The sequence below is a fragment of the Seriola aureovittata genome, chromosome 3, assembly GCF_021018895.1.
Source record: "Seriola aureovittata isolate HTS-2021-v1 ecotype China chromosome 3, ASM2101889v1, whole genome shotgun sequence".
Taxonomy (NCBI): Eukaryota; Metazoa; Chordata; class Actinopteri; order Carangiformes; family Carangidae; genus Seriola; species Seriola aureovittata.
Window position 1 is genome coordinate 30391511 of NC_079366.1, and position 22496 is coordinate 30414006.

Genomic DNA, 22496 nt, shown 5'->3' on the forward strand with positions numbered 1-22496 from the left:
ACAAACAGCAGGTGGAGCTAATCCTCCAGTCGCACTGCAGAGGGGGCGAGGGCGCGACGAAATGATGTCACTAATAGAGCGCCAGTCAGAACTAAGATGGTGGAGATCTGATGTTTTCACCTCCTCCCTGATGTTTAAGTCTCATGCATCATTTATTCACAAAGTGTGTGAATATGGAGTTTGGACAGGATGTTGAGGAGAGGGAAGAACCACTTCTGACAACTTCCTGCCTCTGCCATAGATATATATATATATATATACATATATACACTTTATTTAATCAGGAAGTCACAGATCTCATTTACAAGTGAGATCTTAATAAATAACAAAAAAGGGAAACGAAGTTTCAGCAACTGAAATATACATTAAGTTACTGTATGTATTGAGTGTGTTTCTATAAACAGCGATCAGAGAGATTTAAATGCTTTTAAATATGCATTAAGATGCACAACCAGGTCGACAATAAGATGACGAACTGAGACGCTCATGACTGCAAGTTAGAAAAAGCAGTAAGTAAAACAGGAGGATCTAATCAGATGTGTGAATCGGCCTGTTGGTATCAGCGCTCTGGAAGTTGTTCCACACAAACGGGGCGAGATACCGAAGCATTTACTGCTGGAACACATCGGGTCCTGAGAGACTGTGTTGAAAGGGGAATGTCATGGGAACCGGAGTGATGATAAATAAGGTGGCACCTGATCCTTGGTCCCGAGAGCCGCCCGGCTGTTGGTACAGGCGGTGTTTGGTGTAGGCAGAGGATGGAGGTGATGGAGGATCTGTAGATCTGGGTGTGAACGTGATGATGGTAGCGAGAGACTTGCATAGTGGGTGTGTCTCCTGCAGTAGATTCAGATGCTGTCAGTTACGAGGAGCCGCAGGAGCACCGGTACACTAGCAGAGTGATGTGTTGCTGTGGGCGGGGCCACCAGAAAAAAACATGTTTTAGACAGTAAATAAACAATAAACAATATCTGAAACTTCATGTAGAATATTTTCATCTTTTTATTTTCCCGTCAAAACAAAGTGAAGTTTAGTTCTGATTCGCTCAGCTGACCTGCGGCTGCGGCGTGATACGGTGCGCTCTGTGGGTGCACTTTTGCGTAGGGATATGGTAGTTCAGCGGTTGAGAAAAATGTAGTGTCAAAGGAGAGTGATGTTTTTACAGTAAGATAAAGAGTTGAAGCTACATTTAAACACGTGTTTCTGGTGGCCCCGCCCACAGTGTACCGGTGCTCCTGCTGCTCCTGCTGCTCCTGCTGCTCCTCGTCACTGTCAGCGCACTGATCTGGATCTACTGCAGGTGACACACTGACAATTCATGATTACCTCACACCCATGTCAAATAACCCCCAACTATCCCTTCAACAGACTCCTCCACCTTTATGGCTGCGTTCATGATGAGTAATGGGGGGGGGGGGGGGGGGGGGGCGAGATGGTGGGTGTTTCTGGAAGACCTTGACCCGTCCCCTCCGTCTTGTTGACGCTGAGCTCCAGGTTGTTTTCTGTGCACCGTCCCAAGGGCTGTGACACAGCAGGTCGACTCATCGGTGCGACCGTGGTGTCAGCAGCAAACTGCACCAGAGGCGTGGCTGTGGGCGCTGCAGAGGGGGGGGGGGGGGGGGGGGGGGGCAGACAGGTGGGTGTTAGCCTGTACCTGTTGCTTCCTGTCTTGCAGGAAGTCCATAGTCCCCTCTCAGACGGGGCGGGGTTCCTGCAGCTGCAGCAGCGTGATCTGCAGAGGGTCTGAACCGAAGATTTCTGACACACTGCAGGTGCTGGGTGTGTCGCTGTAGCAGCTGCAGCAGCTTCAGTCGAGCTGCTCCAGGATCAGCTCAGTCGCTGCTGTGAGCCTGTAGCTGCTCTGAAGCACTGATGATGAATAAATCATCTGGATGGAATAAATAGCTCCACCTGAAACGCGTCTGTTTCCTTTTCATCACAGGATGTGAGCGCAGTGTTCGGATGAGGTTTAGAAAAATAACAGCTCTCAGATTAACGTCACATTCATCAGAAAAAATAAGAGTTTTAAACTTTTCCTCCAAAGAAAAGACAAAATATTTATAGAATTTAATCATGTACATTTCCCAGAATTCTCAGATCTGTTACTTTTAAAATAGATCTCATAAGTTAAAGCTCCTCCAGTGTAAAGGTCTGTGTCCATGTGTAGTGTGATTATAGATCAGCTCTAGCTTCTATATTAATACTGTGAAAGTATCAAAGCCTCAGTCCACAGAGAAATGCACACAGCCTGTATTCAGAAACTGAGCCTTAAAACCAGCCGTCAGGACTTCTGGAACTTTGTGATGTCACAACAAAGCAGTCACCAAGCCCCGCCCACCTGCACCCACCATCCAAACCTTTACAGGATTTGGTTTCTCTGAGTGTTTTTACCTGAAATCTGCTATATCGTTATTGGATCACTCAGAAAACAGTCAGCCAATCAGAAGAGAGGCTCAGAGCCTCCTCTCTTCTGATTGGCTCACCGACCTGTTGTTACTAGAGCTCCAGAGAGAAGCCTGAGAGAGGAGATGTAAAACTACACTGAGATGGTTTTTATATCTTCTGATGGATCAACACTTCAAATAAAACACAGAAGAAGAAAATATGGAGCTTTAATCTTCTCTTCTAATTATGAATTTTATTACTGAATATCTTATTTACTGTTTATAACATAGTGCTTAAACATTTTTTTCTGACTGAATTGAGTCATAAAAGATACAAAAAGTCTGAAAGCTTGAATTAATGCAGCACATTTTCTTTGATGTATCAGTTCCGTGAGTTTGAGTTTGCATGATGTTCAGTCTGTATTGATCACCAGTCATCAGTTCTTTTATCAATGATTTATGTTCTGTTGCTTTTTTTTTTTTTTTTTAATTTGTTGACTGTTTTATATTTTCATCTTTTTCCGTTTCAGTGTTGTTTTTGTTTTTCTTACAGTTCCTTTGGACTTATGATTTTGACGTGCATGCCCCCCGTTTCTCCATCATCACCATGGTTACCCAGGGATGTGAGTGGTTTCTATAGCGACAGATGGGTCACAGCCGCATCAACAGCACAACACACAAAAGTGGAAAATGCAGAAGCACGTCAGTTGCCGTCGGAGACTGACCTGCTGATCAGATTTCATAAAGTCATTAACACGTTTTCATTCACAAATTAATGAATTAATGTCAAACAGCTGTTTGACAGATTCTCTTCCTGGGTCATTTCTGCAGTAAAGACATTAGGAGACTCGTTATCACTCGTCATGAATTTATTTCCTCTGTGGCAGCAGAACACAATATAGGTCTGAGTGATTAATCTAATTTTATTTTCCATTATGGTTTTGTCTTCCAACGATAATGGAAACAAGATAATGGAGCTAAGACGATTATTGTGCAACAAATTTCATCCGCTCGACTAAAACCATCCCCCCATCCACTTCCTGGTTATGTTACGTTACGTTAGCGACGTACGCAGGAGTGCGTCATCTTCAGAGACTTCCCACACTCAGAGATCTTTAACTTATATCGTGTGTAACCAGAAAAACTACAGACAAAACACTGTGTTTTAAAATCTGTTTGTGGTGCTTCATGTTATATTAACAAGCTTCTGCCAGGGTTGATGTGTTGTAGTTGATCTTATTTATTTTTACGTAATTTATTTTTATATTATAGATTTAACTTTATATATTTAAATTATTTATTATTTATTATTTTATTTATTTATGTCATTTATTTGTTTTTCCGTGAAACTGTATTTAAAGTTCCAGAAAGTCCCCTGTTAAAAAGACAATGAGTTATCCTGTTAAATAATCCTGATCTCAATATTGATTAAAATAATCCTGATTATGATTTTTGCCATGGAGCAGCTCTAACATGTCACTCAGTCACGTCAGGTGTTACAACAGAGGATGTTTCTTCAGACAGAGTCCTGCATAAAGTCCCTGAGGCAGCTGAAAGGTGTGGAGCTCTCTTCATGACTCAAGAGTTTAATTTGTACCTGAGAGAAAACGCAAGTTCTCTGAAATCACTCGTATGTGAAGAACAAATCTGTTTGTCTGATGGTTCTGACGTGTTTGAATACTGAGCCTGAACAATTAAAGTCCTTCAGAAAAGGAATTCAAATCGATTGAATTAATCGATTAAATTATTTCTCCCCATATTTGAGACTCTTGTTGCTCAGATGAAACAGCAGCCTGTAACACGATGTCATGACTCACTGATATAAAGTCGCACAGACGAATCTAAATTTACACACAGTGGATCCATATGTCCACTTTTAATTCATGACACATCTCCCAGTTTCTATGGTAACCCGGGTATGTCACCACATAAAGATGAACGATATTGCCATGGAAACGTGTTAATTGACCCCTCTGTGTGTGTGTGTGTGGATTCAGGCTGTGCAGATGCAGCGTGACCCTCTGCTGATGTTTCTGTTTGTGTCGTCATGTGTTTTGGTTGTTTTGGTTTAATTTACTCATTTAAAGAAACAGATGCAGTTTCTGTCTCTTCTGTTACTGCAGCTGCTGCAGCACAGGATGATGATATGTTTCCGTTCTGTGCAATGACGCCCAATAAAAGCTTCGTACTGTACTGAATATAAAACGTTTGTAGAGGCTGTGAGTTGAATTGTTTTATGTTTTCTCTTGATCAGAGAATAATAATGACGTGATCATTGACAAATGTACGAAGCCCAGAAGGCAAGTGATTTTTTTTTTTTTTTCATCTGTGAAAACAACCGCCGAAGACTAGAATCACCTCCTCTACTCAGACTAGTTTCAGAAAACATCACTCTTTATCCAGATTCGGATAAAATATTTGTGTTAAGTCTTCAATGGCTAAAAAGTTTTTTGAGGTCACACTGACCTTGAACTTTGACCTTTGAAAGTCCAGTCAGTTCTTACTTGAGTCCAAGTGAACGTTTGTACCAAATCTGTAGAAATTCCCTCAAGGTGTGAAGGAGATATCGCGCTCACAAGCCAAAATCATGTTTTGGGAGGTCACCGTGACCTTGACCTTTGAACTTTGACCTTTAGCAACCAAATTCTAATCAGTTTGTCTTTCAGTCCAGGTGAACGTTTTTACCAAATTTAAAGAAATTCCATCAAGATGTTACTGAGATAATGTGTTCACAAGGTCAAAACCACAGTTTGTGAGGTCACCACGCTCTTGACCTTCTGACCTTTGACCCCCAAAATCGAATAAGTTCGTCTTTGAGTCCAAGTGAATGTTTGTGCCAAATTTGAAGAAGTTCTGTGAAGGAGTTAGTCAGATATCGTGTCCACAAGAATGAGACGGACAACCTGAAAACAATATGGCTGCCGCTCTCACTGACGCTGGCGCAGACGAATAAATAAAAGTTTTTTTTTAATTAATTAATTAATTTATTTGCAGATAAAAAAAAAATCACTTTCCTTCCAGGGCTTCCGTACATAAGCAAAATATGTTTTGCGTTTATTTTGTGGGCTTCACGCCAAAATCCTGAGCAGCACGGTGCCGGTCGCGGTTTCCACTCCAGACAACAACAAAACACCAGCAGTCTGCACATATCTGACGCGGCTCGTAGCAGCTGAGTCAAAATGAAAAAGGATCTCCTCTAAATATACACAATTAATTTGGAAATATTACAGACGATCTGTTCTCATTATATAATATAAACCTTAGGGATTTGTTCTGTCGCCTGTGGTCTCACAGAGAAGAAGAAGAGTCACTAATCACAGTTTTCCCAACTCAATCATGTAGAAAAATATTATAATATTTCTATAATATTGGCCAATTTCTTTTCTATATGTTTACAGTTGTAAGAGCTCAGTATCGCCTTTGTTTGGTTTTTGTGTTGCTGGTGTGCTCTGATTGGCCGGTTTATCCCAGGTGAAAGTCTGTAGTCTTTATATGTCGGCTGCTGTTTGTCTGAGAACTGAAATGTAAGTCAAGGTCAGTTCAAGTGATGAACAGAGTGTGGGACTTTTAAAACTTTTAAAGTTTTTTAACTTCAGATCTATTTCATGATGCTTTTATTACATCTGTCCATGTTTGATCTTTATCTGCTGTATTCAGGGTCTTTCTTTCGAAACAGGTCCTGATCTCTGAGACCACCTGATTAAATAAAGGTTATGTTTGGCTGCTTGGGATTTAAACCTGGTGAAATACAGAGCAGGTGTCTGAGGCGACAGGTATAATGTTGAATCAGCTGATTATTGGCAGCAGGCGGTGGGCAAAGACGAGCTACGAGTACCTAATGTGTTTATGATGCTGTTTTTACATGAGGTGTTTTAGTTGAGTGAAGTGGAAACCACGACCAACGGACCGTGCTGCCGTCTTCTTTACGAGATCAACAGATGAAAACTCAAACATCTGTAAACATCTGTAACAGCAAACATGAGGCGACCGCAACCAGAGAGCAAGAAAACAATAGAGAAAACACTTCAGTTCTTACACTCTACGTCTCTATGTCCTCTGTTTGTTTGGCCACAGATTTCCTGGTAAACAGGATGTAAATTAGACCAAGTTTCATCATCTTGCAGCAGTTTGTGTTAAATTAAATTAGATTAAATTGATATAAGACTGAGTGGTGAGTTAGGGTGATGCTTGATGATGTAACCGCTCACTGACTTTTGCTTTGTGTTGTGCTCAGCCGAGGACGGTGGCAGGTTTCAGAGGGACGGTCCGCTACGCTTCAGTCAACGCTCATAAAAACAAGGTCAGTGCTGTTTATTTTCTGTACGTCACAAATGATGGAAATGTACTAAAAGTCGCCATGTTTTTGTTTTCACAGATATGTGAATCTAAAAACAGGTTTTAGATAAACATTAAGGCTTTAACCATCATGTCTCTCACACTCTCACAATAATTAGTAGATAAAAAAAAATGGAGAATTGTTCAGTTCTGTCATTTCATCAGAAGCTAACTTTAACTTCAGCGTTGTACGTTAACAGTGATTTCCTGACGATGTGTGTTTGTTGTTCCCCCTCCCCCAGGAAATGGGTCGCCATGACGACCTGTGGTCACTGTTTTACATGTTGGTGGAGTTCGCTGTTGGACAGTTGCCATGGCGAAAAATCAAAGATAAGGTCAGACAGTTTTCACCAGAGCATGAACCACCCATACACCAATACATTTCCATATATGAATTATATGTACATGTGTATAGCAAATATGTCCAAATATGAATGTGTATGTATCTATGATTATATTTTGGACATACTGTATGTTACATAAATATATATCCATCCCAAAGACTGTCAATATATGTTGATATTATATTATTATATCATATATAGTGGGTTCCAAAAGTCTTACACCACTTTTCCTATAAGGAATTAATAAGAAAAACGTATATAAGCATATAGAGTTTTATATATTTGTTGTTTTAAGAAGCTTGCATATATACACATTAAATATATATCGTTCATCATATACTGTATATATTTTGATATACTGTATGTACACCACATATTCCACATTTCCTTAGATGTTAATTTAAGACATTCTTATTTTCCCGCAGCTCATATTCCAGTTAAATTATTAACAAACTGAGTCACATTGGTTGTTGTTTTGGTTCCGACTGTAGTGTTTCCCTGATGAGCTTCACCTGTTCTGCGTTTCAGAGGTGTGAAGGTAAAGCTGTACATAAATCCCTCGTTAATTCAATGCAGCTGAAAGTGTTTTTTTTGTTGTTGTTTTCTTCCAGGAACAAGTTGGTCAGATTAAAGAGCGTTACGACCATCGGATGCTGCTCAAACACATGCCTCAAGAGTTTAATATCTTCCTGGACCACGTCCTGGCCCTCGACTACTACACCAAACCAGACTACCAGGTACTGACTGTGATGGAAGCTGTCTGTCTGTCTGTCTGTCTGTCTGTCTGTCTGTCTGTCTGTGTCTGTCTGTCTGTCTGTCTGCAGGATGTCTCTGCTTCAGTGTTAGTATCAGATCAATGAGTCTGTCCTGTTATTTTCAGCTGCTGATGTCGGTGTTTGAGAACAGCATGAAGGAGCGAATCATCACAGAGAACGAGCCTTTTGACTGGGAGAAGGGAGGAAGTGATGTCACACTGTCAACCAGTGCCTCCACCCAACCACAGCACAACACCCGACCCACTGCCGCCATGGTGGGGTAAGAACCAGACGCTTGATCCATATTAGAAACTTGGTTATTTATGCTAAGCTAGGCTAACCACATCCTGACTCCAGCTCCAAATTTGTAAAAACGATTCCTTTAAGAAGCAGGAAGCAGATGTGGAAATGAACAAATGATGTAACCTACGACAAAAAGTCTTTCTTTATTTACACAACACGACATTAGTGGAACATTTCTCTGGAGCCATCTTAATAATTATACTGGAATATAATTATTTATTTAATATTTATCATTTATAAATCTGAAGAGAACAAAACTCTTGAACTCCAGGCTTCAAAATGCATCTAAAACAGAAATGATCAAGGCCATGTTTTCCTGGTGTGTGTGGTTTTAACACATCTTGGTGTTAGAGGAGGTTTCATCGAGTGCACGGAAGCATCCTCCAAATGAGATTCAGTGCTGACATTTACACAGCAAACTCCCTCTGTTATTATTCTCTGGTACAGACTCACATCCCCCTGAGTCTGTAAAACGGTTTCTGAAATGAAGTCATCTGCATCTGTCCACAGAGCCATCGTGACACCGGTTCCTGGAGATCTTCAACGGGAGAACACCGATGACGTTCTGCAGGACGAACATCTCAGCGATCAGGAGAACGCCCCCCCGGCCCCACCCAGTCGACCCCCCGGGGAGACAAGTGTCCAGCACGCTGGAGAAACGGGAGAGGCCTGGGAGGACACGGACTTCAACCGCAACAGACTCAGGATCAGCCTGAACAAGGTTTGAACTGAACCGCATTACAGAACAGGGATTTTTGAGTAAAAAAGGTTTGATGTTTAATCTTAATCTACCTCATACAACATCACTTTCTGTCCTTCCTCAGGGGGCTCAGGAGGAGGAGGCGGGTCGGTCGGTGTGTCCGGTGTCGCCAGTTCGAGGCGGAGTGCCGGAGTCACCGACAGGTCAGGGTCGGTCTTTGCGGTACCGCCGGGTCAATAGCCCTGAATCTGACCGCCTGTCTGCAGCTGAAGGCCGGGCCGACGCCTACGGACAGAGGTGACATGAAACTCTTAAGAAACACTGAAGGAGGTTTCAGAGCAGGAGACAGCATATTGTTTAATCTTTCAATGAGATTTACTTTCTTAAAACACAAGTTCAAAAGTGAATATTCTTCTAGAAGATGATTTTTAATGGGAGGAAACTGAGATAAACAGCAACAACCGTCAAGTGTGTCATGCACTTTTATTTAAGGCTGGATGACACAAGGTGTATAAACCGACAACAGAGCTGAAGACTTGAGACTTGGACTTGAGTCAGATTTAAGTCACAAAAATGAAGACTTGCATGTTGAGACTTGATGTAGACTTGTCCTCATTGACTTGAGTGACTTCCTTTGTCAAGACTTGGGACTTGACTTGAGTGTTGCTTTTAACTTGTTATGGCTGCCCTGAAAGACTTGGACTTCCCTCAAACACCTGCACTTTGTGACAAGACTTGACTTGGACTTGTATCAACTGACTTGAGACTTGGCTTGGTGTTCTCCTCAAGAACTTTAGACCTAACTTGGACTTGTGTTGACTGACTTGAGGCTTGATTTTGTCCTTTCTTGATTGATTATAGACTTGATCTGAACTTGTCTTTAAAGACCGAACATGTGACTTGGTCTTGCCCTTGACATTTAGCTTGAGACTTCCTTTGATGAGATATAGGACTTGACTTAAATTGGACTGGTCTGGACTGACTTTAGACTTGATGTTGCTTTGTCCTCAAGAATTTGTGACTCGTCCAGGACTTGACTTGGGTGACAAATTTGTCTCTACATGTCTTTCTGTCTGTTCTCCAGGTCTAGGATGGACATTCTCGGTTCTCCGTCTCGTCACGTCTACTCCTCCCAGCCGGCTCAGATGTTGTCTGTTGACCCCGGTTGTCGCGGTGATCGACACATCAGTGGCCGTCAGGAGGTGTCGGTAGCGTCCGTTGACCAGGAGGCGCACAGCAACGCCTTCATCCGCTCCGTCCCGCTGGCCGAGGAGGAGGACTTTGATAGCAAAGAGTGGGTGATCATCGACAAAGAGACGGAGTTACGAGACTTCCAGCCAACCACATCAGGAACAACTGACGAGGAGCCGGAGGAGCTCCGCCCCTTGGAGGAGCAGGAGGAGAGGAGGAGGCTCAGAGCTGGAGGTAGGAGCTCCTGTATACACCTTTGTTCTAACTGCTAGTACATTACTACAATGTTTAGAGCTCCAATCTTACTTGTTTTTAATGTGTGAAATTAAATTTGGATGGGTTAGCCTCACGACTTAATAACAAGGAGAAATGTGAAGACTGGACCAGATGGGAACCGCTGCTCCACAATGATTTGAAATGTTTTTATGTACCTTCACACTGCTGTAAAAACTGAATATGTTGCTCTGTCCATATCCAATAATTTCTAAATTTACTTGAAGCTTGTAGCTGCTAGCTAATTTCCATCTGCAGTCTTTGGGCAGAACACAATACAACAAGAAAAGTCCCAGAATAACAGAATATATATTTATAATACAAACTCAGATAACAAAACACTTAATGCTGCTCCCACACCACCACAATGACGATGTTTTCAATGATTCATCAGAGGGCAGATCAGCTTTCTACAAGTAAGTCAGATGATCCAGGACATGTTTAGCCTAGCTTAGCACAAAGACTTGAAGGAGGGGGGAGACTGGTAGTTTCTCTTTTGATGGGCTTTCACGCAATGTCAGACTGTTCCTGTAACACTAACATCATCTCAACAAGATTAAACTTTGATGATGAGAAAGTGATCAAACTTTTGTTGATTAATGTACCTGAGACACTGTTTAAAACATTGTCTTTCTAACAGACACAGCTATCGAACATTAAACCCATCAGAGCCACATTATTGTCTGTAAATCATTAAATTTGAATTTCCAAATTAATTAAATCCATACTTAATTAATTAAGTATTAAGAATTTTCAGAGCTGAGTCTTTTGTAACTCTGACATCTTGTTTTCCAGCAGTAGGGGAGCTGGCCGTTCGTCCAAAGACCCACACCAGGGAGAGTAGCCGAGCGATGCTAACGCTAACGGAGGAGGAGGCGTCCAGGAGGAGCGGCGGGAGCCCCGCCCAGTCGCCCTGTCACTCGCTACCATCAGGACGCCCCCGCCGGAGAGAGTCAGAGCCCATTGGACCTCAAAGACCGGTAAGAGAACCAGCCAGCCAATCAGAGGAGAGCTGCGCTCTCTGATGGCATGTTGGTGGACAGATGAATCGAGTGGTCGGCTGCTGCACAGACTTATAATTTAAAACTCGTCGTAGTGAGGCGCTGTGCAGCAGCTTCGCCTCCTCATTTGTCCGTCTGTCAACATGTAGCTTAAAGGACAAATCCAGCTTGATCAGAGGTTCTGCTCATTTTTACATTTCCCTTCTTTGGCTTCCATCAGTATCAATGAAGTGTTAAACTTTAGGTAAAACAGAGAGCAACAGACAGTGGTGGGTAAAAGTTAAAAACTTGTTGGTTCAGGATAAATCAGGGTGAAAAGGCAGCAGTTTCCCCCTCTCATTACAACCGTTGAGCAAGGCACTTAACCCCCAGCTGCTGCAGTGGAGCTGCACGGTGTGGTTATATATAAATAAAGTAAAAAACAACTTTAAACTAAGACAGTGTGTTTTTATGTTGTCTTATTCGCTTCACCGGCTAGCTGCTGTGACTGACAGGAGGCGGAGTCTAACACTTTCACAGAGAGTGAGAAATTGAACTAAACTTTACATTTAATCAGAGCGACTCTATGTAACTGAACAGTGTCAGTTCCACATGTTTTATTAGATTCATTATCACATGAGGATTTGCACATATTTTTCTGCAACAAAACCAATTAACAAAGGAGTTGCCTCCTCTGTGGATCAATATTTTCTTGTACTGAAACTTTTATTGTGTATTTTACTTCACAAACCTTTTAAATGCATCAGTGCTCAATATACATATATATATATATATATACTATACAGTGTTAGAATAATAAAATACAACATAAAAGCATCAAATCTAAAGAAAGCATGAATCCATCCTTCCATTATCTGTACCTGCTCATGGAGGACCTTTTGATCACTTGGTCCACAGTTGATTGACATTTCGAAAACATCAGTCAGTCCAGTCAGAGGTGATGAGCAACAACGTCTGGAGTCGTGCTGGACTTGTCCTTTAAAGACGTCACAGTGATGACAGGCGGACAGACTCCTGCGGGAGTTTGTCTGCAGGTTTTACGGCAGCACCGTCCTGCAGCTCCACACCTGTCACATGCAGTCGTGAATATGAACCGGCTTTCAGCAAGCTCAGTTAACTCACAGAGCTTTTCCCCTCTTCTGTGACTCTCTATTGAATGAACTAGAAGCAAATATTTGATGCACGACTTCACTTCATTATGAGTGAGTTAACACGCAGCTGTGGCATCCGGTAGTCAAAAGTCTGTAGTTGACGAACATCGTAGATCCTCATTCATCTTAAAATGTAGACAGAAGAATCTCAGATCAGGTTTCAGGTCCTGTTGTGCAGCTCCAGTCTGATCCGTCTGATTCTTCCTCGACTGCCTGTGACACATTAAAACCTTTCCTCCGTCCAGCTGTGTGAACGGTGCTGCCGTCTTCTCCTCGTTTGTCATTGGAGCTGAGTTTAAAAATCTTTTTCCATTTCTTTGGGTTTTTTTTTTTTTTTTTTTTTCCCATGACTTTTGCTTTGGACCATTGTTTTATTGTGAAGGAGTGGATGGGAAGCAGCTGCAGCTGTAGAACGAGTCCCATACGACACAATCGTGCAGCCGTGATGTTTATATGTCGGGATGTTGATGATGTTCTCATCCTTCTCATCTGCTGTGTTCTCTCATGTTCTCTGACACGTTAGAGTCAAAGTGACGCTGACGTTTCACACACACACACACACACACACACACACACACACACACACACACACACACACACACAGTTTATTGATACAGTGACTGAGTCTGTTCAGGATGGTGTACGAATGGAAATGTGTTGAATAAACATCCCGGTATCTCAGGGATTAACGTCCATTTCAGACGGACTGGCTCCTCGTGAGCGCCACCGCTCAGCGCGTGGAGGTCGGGTGGTGGACGGGCGTGTAGAGAACTGATTTTGTGTCCTGTCACAGACCTGAACTTGATCAACCATATCCATTATTCTTCCCTAATCATAACCTTAACCAAATGCTTCAGTGGCCTCACCCCAACCATACCTGAACCGTAGTTTATTTTCCATAACCCTGATCTTCTACACGCAGATCCTGTAGGAAGTGAGCGTCTTAAAAACACCGGCTTTGGATTGTTGGGTTGTGGAAAAGATAAAGCAACTTGTTTTCGAAAGCTGTAATGAGAATGATGTACAGGATCTTTAACGCTTCGATTGAGCCTGATTCTGGTGAAGTTCAGCATCTTCAAAAAAAAACGAACTATGGTGGCCCTGAAAGTTCAACGCGCTGCAGCGGACACAAGAATCAGAATTATCAGGATTAAGTCAAAAAAGAAAAGTGATGAACCTGCTGGGACGCACCTGTTGCGCAATACTTCTAACTTCAAAAGCCACAGTTTGTCATTGAACAAGTCCCAGCCAGGTGCATCACTTTTTAGTGTCCCCTGGAAACACGTCCGCTGTGTTGTAAGACTGAATTTTCGAAGCCTCTGTGTTTTTGTTTTCTTAAGCTGCAGTGTGTTGAGCTCTCAGGGCCACTGTGAAAACAATGTCCAAAAGTCTTTTAAAACTGATTTAGAGAAGCAGTAGAAAGTAGAAACTCCTGATCATACAGTCCAGACGTCCTGATTTACCGTCCTGGGTCAGGATCAGGATCAGGATCAGGATCAGGATCAGGATCAGGATCAGGATCAGGATCAGGATCAGGATGGACTCAGGGGTTCATAAAACTTGTGACAGAAGAAATGTTGAAAACACAAACTCACAAGTTCTGTCTTATTAACGGAGTAAAGCACCACACAGGTTGACAGGTTTACCCTGACTGAGGTGGAGGAGATGTTGGATGCACAATGTTCTTTGGATGTGATTCAGTGGGTTTTCAATTTAGCCAGTTACAGACTGACTTCATTACACTTTTGTGCAAAAATCACATTCTGACAGAACCACATTAAATTACATCAATGAAACAAAACATCAGTATGAAACAGCAGTTAGTGATCAAGACTAAACCAGACTTTAAACTGCTGCTGTTGGTCGAGAGCTGGATATTAAATTAGTTTTGTCTGGAGAGTCGGTCAGAAACCAATCAGAGCGCGTCTTTCACCTTTTTCCTACCGAACACCGACCTGCGCTGATTTATTTCAGGTTTAAAAGCTGCTAAAAAAAAAAGATTTTGCGGTGAGTTTGTGTTTTCAACAATGTTTCCTGTAAGAAACTTTATAAACTCCTGAGTCTGAGTGTGATGATTCTTCAGTACAGACTCTTTTGGAGACGCTCTTCGTTCTCAGGTTTTCTGGACTCTGTCAGAGATGTTGCTTCGACTTGTCGTTTCTGAGGCCGTAGTTTGTTGTTGCTCGGTTCTCCTCGCTGAAGCAGTTGTTTTTTTTCCTCCAGATTTTTGAGACTTATTTTCTCTGACTGTTTCCCTGAACTGCTGAACTGTCACAGATGTTAACTAAAACCCATTCCACATAAATGACAGCTGTATCTTCTCATAATAAGGCTACGAATTTCTACCTTGATATGACATTCTTAGTTCATGTTTGACTCAGTTTATGAGATTGAGTTTAGGTTAAATAATTGGCATCGATGGGTTAAGGTTTTATTCGGGGCTGGATGTGAAACCATGCTCCCTGCTGGACTGGCCACACAGTATTTTTGTCACCACTTCAACATGTTTATATCACGTAGCAGGACTGTAAAGTGTCAGAGGTCATGACAAGGTTTTCCAACCACATGGAAACTGTCATATTTGTTCACATTCAGCCACTTTCTTCAGATGAGCTTCATTCTGGATTTATTATGATCCTCGAAAGTTCAGATTTCTTTTTTTTTCCATTGTGAACTGAGGTCAGAGGTTTCTCGTTGTTCGTCTACAGATGTCCAGATGTCACCAGAGGTTTCTATCAGCTGTAGATAATCAATTCCATCAACCGGCCAGAATTAAAAATGAACTCTTGATGGTTGGGTGGTGAACGTGCTCTACATGTCTACACTAAAAAACACACCCTGGTCTCTGTGATGTTAACGCTTGTGTTGGGAGCTTTGCAATTTAATATTAAAGTGTGTTCTGAGTTTTAAAAATGAAAACCCTGAAGTCCAACTGAAAACCAGAAACACATGTTGTTCATAAATGTACGACTTGTCTCATCTGTCCTGAAAACTGCTGATTAGACACATCACATGATCACATGGACACAGGAAGGACTGACACTAAAGCATTTCACAAACAGATGACAACAAGATCATCTCTGAAAACTAAAAAACATAAATCTTTAATCATTTTATCAAATAAATACAGAGGCACAAAGGTCCCAAAAGACAATGTTTTTTTTTTCTTCTTAAGCTAATATTCTGTGCGCAAAAGATTAAAAAACAAACAAAAAAAACCCCTGTATCTTTCAGGACCTTTGGGCTTCCATAAATTAAAGATGAATGTAACAAAGAAAGAAAAAAGTGTTTATGGAAAAAACTGAAATCTATGATTATTAAAACAATATTTGTTTTTATGGCTAAATAGGTAAACACATGGTCTAAATAGTAGAATTTAAAATAGTTATTTTTATATTTAACAGACCACCTTATAAAACAAGTAAAAGATGACTGAAGTTGAGCTCTTTGTTATGGAGGATCAAACCTGACTAAATAAAAAAGAACGGTGAAGTGATTAAAAAATAAGAATGAAAAATTGATAATTTAATCAACACTAACAGGATAAAGTGAAGCAAACACGGCTGCAGCCAAAATATGAACAAACATCATCCTGACGAGTCTCTGTGAAGTTGGTCCTGAAGGTGGCGCCAGAGGACAGATCATAGATTTATTCAGGCTTCATCCTGGACATTTCACAACATTAGATTTTGAACTTTATTTTTTTGTGTATGCACTTGTTTTATTTTATGTAAATGTTGTCCTGATGGCAGCACTGGAAGAAAGGTCAGGGGTCATCAGAATAATCAGGATTTAACCACCTGGTGTCATGGAAAATAAATGTGGAATTATTGGATTTCACATTTATTGGACATTTAATTTTCACCTTGGGATTTCTATTTAATTCTCCTTCAGCAGGATTTTCCTTCATGGGTGTGATTTATTGATTCTTTTTTTAATTTTCTTTCTCCATTTATGCTTTTTTTAAGTTCAATTTTACATTTATGTGACCATTTGATTTATTCATGCACTTATTTATTTATTTACTAATAAGTCAGGTTTGGTCCTCCATACTTGGTGGCTGCTGTTTACAGGCTGGATATTATTCCATCATCACTGATATTTGACTTTACCTGCAGTGTAACGTCTTACTGTTTAAGGCACAGATCCTTCTTTAGTGACGCTAGCGAGCTCTGCTTCGATTCTCTTTTTATTTCCGTGTCGATTGTCACCGCTAGACTCAGAGCGAGCTCTCCGCCGCCAGCCATCGAGGACTGCCATTCTCTTTTTTACTCCTCTCCAATTCTTCCCCCTCCCCCCTCCTCCACATAACTACTGATGCCTTTGCCCCCCAACCTATCGCTTTAAAAGTACACAGTATGTCGAGTTTGACTCACCTGAGGAGACAGAGAAAAGAGCGAGGGTGCCATTGGGACAACACGAGAAGAAATAAAGTGATGTTTCGGGGTAAGCACAGTTTAGGAATAGTCCTTTACCTCTGTTCTCTCACTGAGTTTCTGTTCCTCCTCTTCCTTTTTCCTTCTGTTCAGACATTTTCCTCCCTTTTTTTTTCCTCCGTTGTGTGTCTGTGTTTTGTGTGCTTGATGACTCCATCTCTCTTTTGTGTTCCCTGTTTCTTTTTTGCATCTCCAATGGTAATTCTTTTCTCCTTCAGAAATCAAAAGCTCAATCTGTCAGTTGTCCAGCCTCAGACTGTTGTAGACTAGTGATGATACAGTATGTGCAGTGCTCGTGCTGGTGACTTTGTGTCCTTTTAAAGTGCTTCTTTTGTGGGGGAGAATATTGTCATCACCATTTTTCCAGCTAGAGGGATGCTAGTCTGACCAATCTGGCAACCCACACAGCTAACAGTCTCTTAGCTCAACTGTCCTGTTAACTTTTGCTTAGCTTCTATTAGTATCTGATAGCTGTAACTGTAGACAGGGTGCCAGATTTACACCAACACTCCCTCAGCTTCTCTCCCCAGGCTCCTCCCCTCATGATCTTTGACCAATCAGCTGAGGGCTTTAGATGTGCGAGAGCACCATCAGCTCTCACCCGTCTAACGTCCGGTCAGGGAGGGGAAAGAGTGGGGGCAGGAAGTCAAATCAGAGTGTTGGGATGTAGCCATAGGAAAACATAGCATTGATTTTTACAAACGTGTGTTTCCACTGATTAATCTCCCCTCCCTCCCTCTCTCTGATTGGTCTGTTTGCAGTTGGAGGACGACAGACACCAACCGCGACCCAATCAGCTGAGGAGGCTGGCCTCCTACGTCTTCTCCTCCTCCACCCTGGAGACGGAGCAGTATCCCCACGGAGCAGGCAGCTTCATTCAGAGGAGCCGCTCCGCCGAGAGCAGCCCTGCCCACGTCACCGCCACCACCAACTCGGCCCGGCGGCGGCACGCCGGCACCCTGCCGACGCCCGGCAGCCCGCGGAGCAGACACTCGTACCTGAACGTGTCGAGGACGCATCTGCAGCAGATGTTAGCCAAGCTCATCAACAAGAACAGCAGCTGAGAGAACTGAGAGACGGACTCAGTCATGTGACCTACATACATGTGAAATACACTGATGCACCACACACATCAAACACACACACACACACACACACACACACACACACACATATGCAGAGTTGGTCAAACCATTTTTGTGGCCCAGGGCAGAATTGGTTCCCCTAACCCACTCACTCCACTGTACTCACCACACAGTGTAGCTCACCCACTGAGCAACTGTAATTTGTTACGGGCAGCAATTAACTAATTATTTTATTATTGATTAATCTGAAAAACTTTGAAATTCATTTGATTAATAAAGGTTAAAAATGGTTCAAATTATGGAGGACCAGGGATGTCACAGGAAAAGTAATAAAGCATTTCTTCAATTTCATATTTTAATAGACTTTGATAATAGGAATTCTAAAAACAATTTATAATGAACAATGAATCCATCAATAAATGCTTCAGAGCAGTAACAGCATAAAACACTCATTAAATAAACCATTTATAAATACATTTATTAAGCCATGAATAAATAATAGAATTTGAAAAGCATTTTAGAAATGGGAATACGTATCTGGATTCCCTCTTCAAAAAGTATTTATTGATGGATTAATAGTTAATTTGTAAATTCTTTTTACAATTCCTATTTTTAATATTTATTAAAACATTAAATTAAGGAAATGCTTTATTACTTTTCCTGTGAGATCCCTGGTCCTCCGTAATAAAGATTCACAATTCACTTCCTGATTTTGTTGAACTGCCCATAAAAACTAAAATCATTTGATAATTTTAATGCCTTTAATTTAAAAATGTCACACGTTAGCATTATTTTACCATTTATACAAATATATTAAACAAAAAGTAAAGAAATACTCCATTTCATATTTGTAATTTACTGCTTTTGGGTCCCTTCAGTTCCCTTCAGCCCGACCTCTGCATATAAAACGCAAACACACAAACATACATGTAAAACAGACTTAACGGACCCAACACACTGAGAGCCAGATAATAAACACACCAAGCCATAATACTGGCACACAGCAGCGCTATCAGCTGTGCTGGTAAGATTGACACACACACACACACACACACACACACACACACACACACACACACACACACACACACACACATACACATACACAAACACACACACACACACGTAGCTCTACCAACTACAAGCAGAGGAACAGAAGAAGAGGATTAAAGTGCTGACGACGGGAAAATATTTTCCATGCAATAAACTCAAAAAAAAAAAAAAAAGCCTCTCTGCAAACCTGATTTGCACACGCCACAGAGCAAACTGCTGGAAATAATGTGAAACTGAGTATTTCCTTCTTGTTTCTGTGAAGAAGAAGAAGAACAAGAAGTAGAAGAAGAAGAAGAGGAAGACGCAGGAAGTGGAACAGAGTGGGGCTGCTAACAGACTGTTAAGCTTTACTGTATTCGTGCATTTATTTATTTTTGATTTTTTTTTTCCCGCCTTTCCTGCTAAAATGGAGGAGCGATCGTCGAGGAATGCAGGTCGTCCCGGCGATCGAGTTTTTGCACCGAGACTTCGGAGTCGGCGTTCCCCCCTCCGATCATCATCGCCCACAGAGCAATACACCGACACCGCTTCACACCGCGTCTTCACCGACACAAAACCAGTGATCCGAACGCCTCGCTCCGACTCTCGCCTCATTAAATGTCGTGTGTAAAAAGAGAAAGTGTGAGTGTGAGTGCGGAAAGGTTTGTCTGAAGGTGTGATAACCGATCGATCACTTTGATCTCTAATCGCAGCCTTTATGACAAAAAAACTGTTACTGTGCTGGGTCTCTGAGTAGAAGTACGGTGGCCCACAAGTGCAAATATATAAGAAAAAAAAATTAACAAAAAAAGAAAACACAGCAACATTTTTTAGAAAATGAAATTACACAGTGGTATTTCATAAAACGACAAAATAATAATTTCACTAAATAAATTCACAACTGCAAAATGTGACAGTAGAGCAGAAACAAATTAAAGGACATCACAATATCAATTTTATATAAATGATTCAAAAAGATATTAAAAAAACATTAGACAGAAAACAAACTAACAATATAGACTACACAACATTCAACCCTAGAAATTAACACAACAAAGGCACATTTTTGCAAAAACAAGTTAAGAACGTTAAAAGAAAAAACCTGAAACTTCTTCCACAACTTCTGACAACATTTTTTTTTTGCTGAATGTAGCAAATGTTAAATCTCCGTAAATAAATTCTGATTTATTTCATGGAAAGTTTTATGAAATGTTTTTTATTTTGCTAAGGCAACAATGAAAATGACCGTTTGGTCACGGTTATCAAGTAGTAAACTCCTGGTCACTTTCTCCAGGTACACTCACTGTTTTATTTTGCTGTCATATGATAAGGAGGTGAACATTAGTGTTAGCCCGGAGACAGAACTGTGTCTTTGCATTAATCTCACCCTGTAGAGCAGCAGATAATCTTGTATACGGAAGGTTATTGTGCATTTTATGACGAAACTTTCTCCAGTGTTTCTGTAAACCATGAAGTTTATTTTCAGACATGGAGAACATTTCAGACGTGACCTCTGGGACAGGGCGGAGCCTCCTGGAGTAATGAGTGTGGTGCGGACCAAACTAGCATGCTAGCTTGTGATTAGAATGATTGCTAATGTGCTAGCTAGTCATGTGATTCCATAGAACACACAGCAGAAGTTGTCAATGTTGTTAACAAGCTATAGCTACCTTACTACCTGTAAATGGGGGGTTTGCAGTCCCCCTTGCAAAACTGGTGCTCTAAGCAAAATTATTTTACAAGGTCACAGCAGCAAATAAACATTTTTATTAGAACAAAGATTTACATGATTGCAATGGAAAAATGACCTTTCCAGGTCACTAGAGGTCAAATACAAACTACCTCCACGTCTGAAATAAAACCTTGTAGATTATCTGCTGAAACTTTCATGCTCTAGTCATAAAATGCACAATTGTTTAGTTTATCTGCGTAACTACTGATTTTTTGTGACTCTTTTAAATCTGCTTTTTATGATTGGAAGGAGACTGCAAACAGAGGCAGAGCTCTAAGTGTGGGAGGGAGGGAGACGTCGTACAGTATTACTGGCTGTTGTTTGGTACAGAATAATATAGTTACACAAAATAAGAGATCTTTTTTTCTGGTCCTCGTGTCAGTTTGTCGAGTGATTGTTTGAGCCGCTGTCGTTCTTCCTAATGATTATTTTAGATCTTCATCTGGAGATTATGACTCAGTATTTTCATTATTTTAAGATGATGACCGTCGGTCTGACATTAAATTTGGTTCAGGTGTCCATGATGCCCTTGCTGAGATTTGAGGGAAATATTTCAGCAGTTACTGGAGAGATTGTGATGACACTTTAGTGATCGTGTGACTTTTCCTCTAGCGCCATCATCAGGTCAATGTTTTGATTTGTCCAGTACCTAAATACAAAACTAAAGACATCCCCATCAGCCTCAGCTGTACTCTGTGTTTACTGCTAATTAGCACATGTTTTCATGCGCACACGGGACTAAGACTGTGAACATGGTAAACATTATACCTGCTAAACTTGTTAGCATGTTAGCATTCTCATTGTGAACATGTTAGAATGCTGACGTTAGCATTAAGCTTATAGTGGCGCACTGTCTAAGTATGGCTGTAGACTCCTAATCTCCCTGTTATCCTGAGATCAGGATTTAATCATCAGGTTATCAATGAACAGTTTAGCATTGATCAGGAGTTAAATGTGTCTTCATCATGTTTATCTGTACTTCCTGTTTGTTTCATTTTAGAGACAGAAAAGGAGAACTGAGGATAAAGAAAGGAGGCCGTCTCAACATAATGAAATAATTAAGTCATAATCTCAAGATAACAAGCTCAAAAAACACTCGGAAACCACAGCTGGTCGATGCTACGGCAGGTTGTCATGGCGATTTAATGTCTTACTGTCAATCCTGCATCTTTCGGTGTCGGGTTGTTGTGTTTGAGTTAAATCCAGGTCTTCCAGAGGACAAGGTTGATCCTGTTGCATTCACGAGCACTACCTGTAAAAAAAAAAAAAAAAAATGCAAAGAATAAGATTTGTCTTACGTTGTATTTTTGTCGCTGTAGATACTGTGAGGTAATCGCTGAAGATTCTCGCCTTTAAGGTCCATCAGATCGTAGGTTTTGGGTTGTCTTGGTTTGGGTTTGATGGTCTAATGAAGGCGGTCTGATGCATCATCTACTGCTCTTTCCGTCCTCCAGGGAGTAGTTTTGTATGTTTTTGTAAATGGCAGTGAGTGTGACCAGATAAACTCTGAGCTTTGTTGGGTATTCAAATCCATTTTGCGGCGGTCTCTGGTGAGGTTTTCCTGGTTCGGACATCACGTCATGTGTTTGGATCAAAGTCTTATTTCCATTGTGCTTCCTCTTCCATCACTAGTTTCCGACCGCTGGACTTTACTGTTGCACTTTATCACTGAGTCGACCGGAGAGGGGGTTCAGGCCGGGCCGAGGGTCTCGATATATGGATGCAAAACACAGATGCAATAAGTGAAATGTCGGATGTTATAGCAAAAAAAAAA

The 22496-nt window shown here is 41.2% G+C and overlaps 1 protein-coding gene across 3 annotated transcripts in view; it reads left to right on the forward strand.

The window, feature by feature from the left end:
* Nucleotides 1-22496, forward strand: part of ttbk1a (tau tubulin kinase 1a) — a 53118-nt gene that overhangs the window by 21986 nt on the left and 8636 nt on the right. For 2 of the 3 annotated variants that reach the window (XM_056369087.1, XM_056369076.1), the window contains exons 7-14: nt 6619-6684; nt 6962-7054; nt 7675-7800; nt 7944-8098; nt 8632-8842; nt 8946-9118; nt 9906-10246; nt 11081-11265. In XM_056369087.1, the coding sequence (XP_056225062.1) occupies nt 6619-6684; nt 6962-7054; nt 7675-7800; nt 7944-8098; nt 8632-8842; nt 8946-9118; nt 9906-10246; nt 11081-11265 (1350 nt within the window). The remainder of the gene's footprint in view (nt 1-6618; nt 6685-6961; nt 7055-7674; nt 7801-7943; nt 8099-8631; nt 8843-8945; nt 9119-9905; nt 10247-11080; nt 11266-22496) is intronic. The other variant, XM_056369095.1, reaches the window with a different exon arrangement.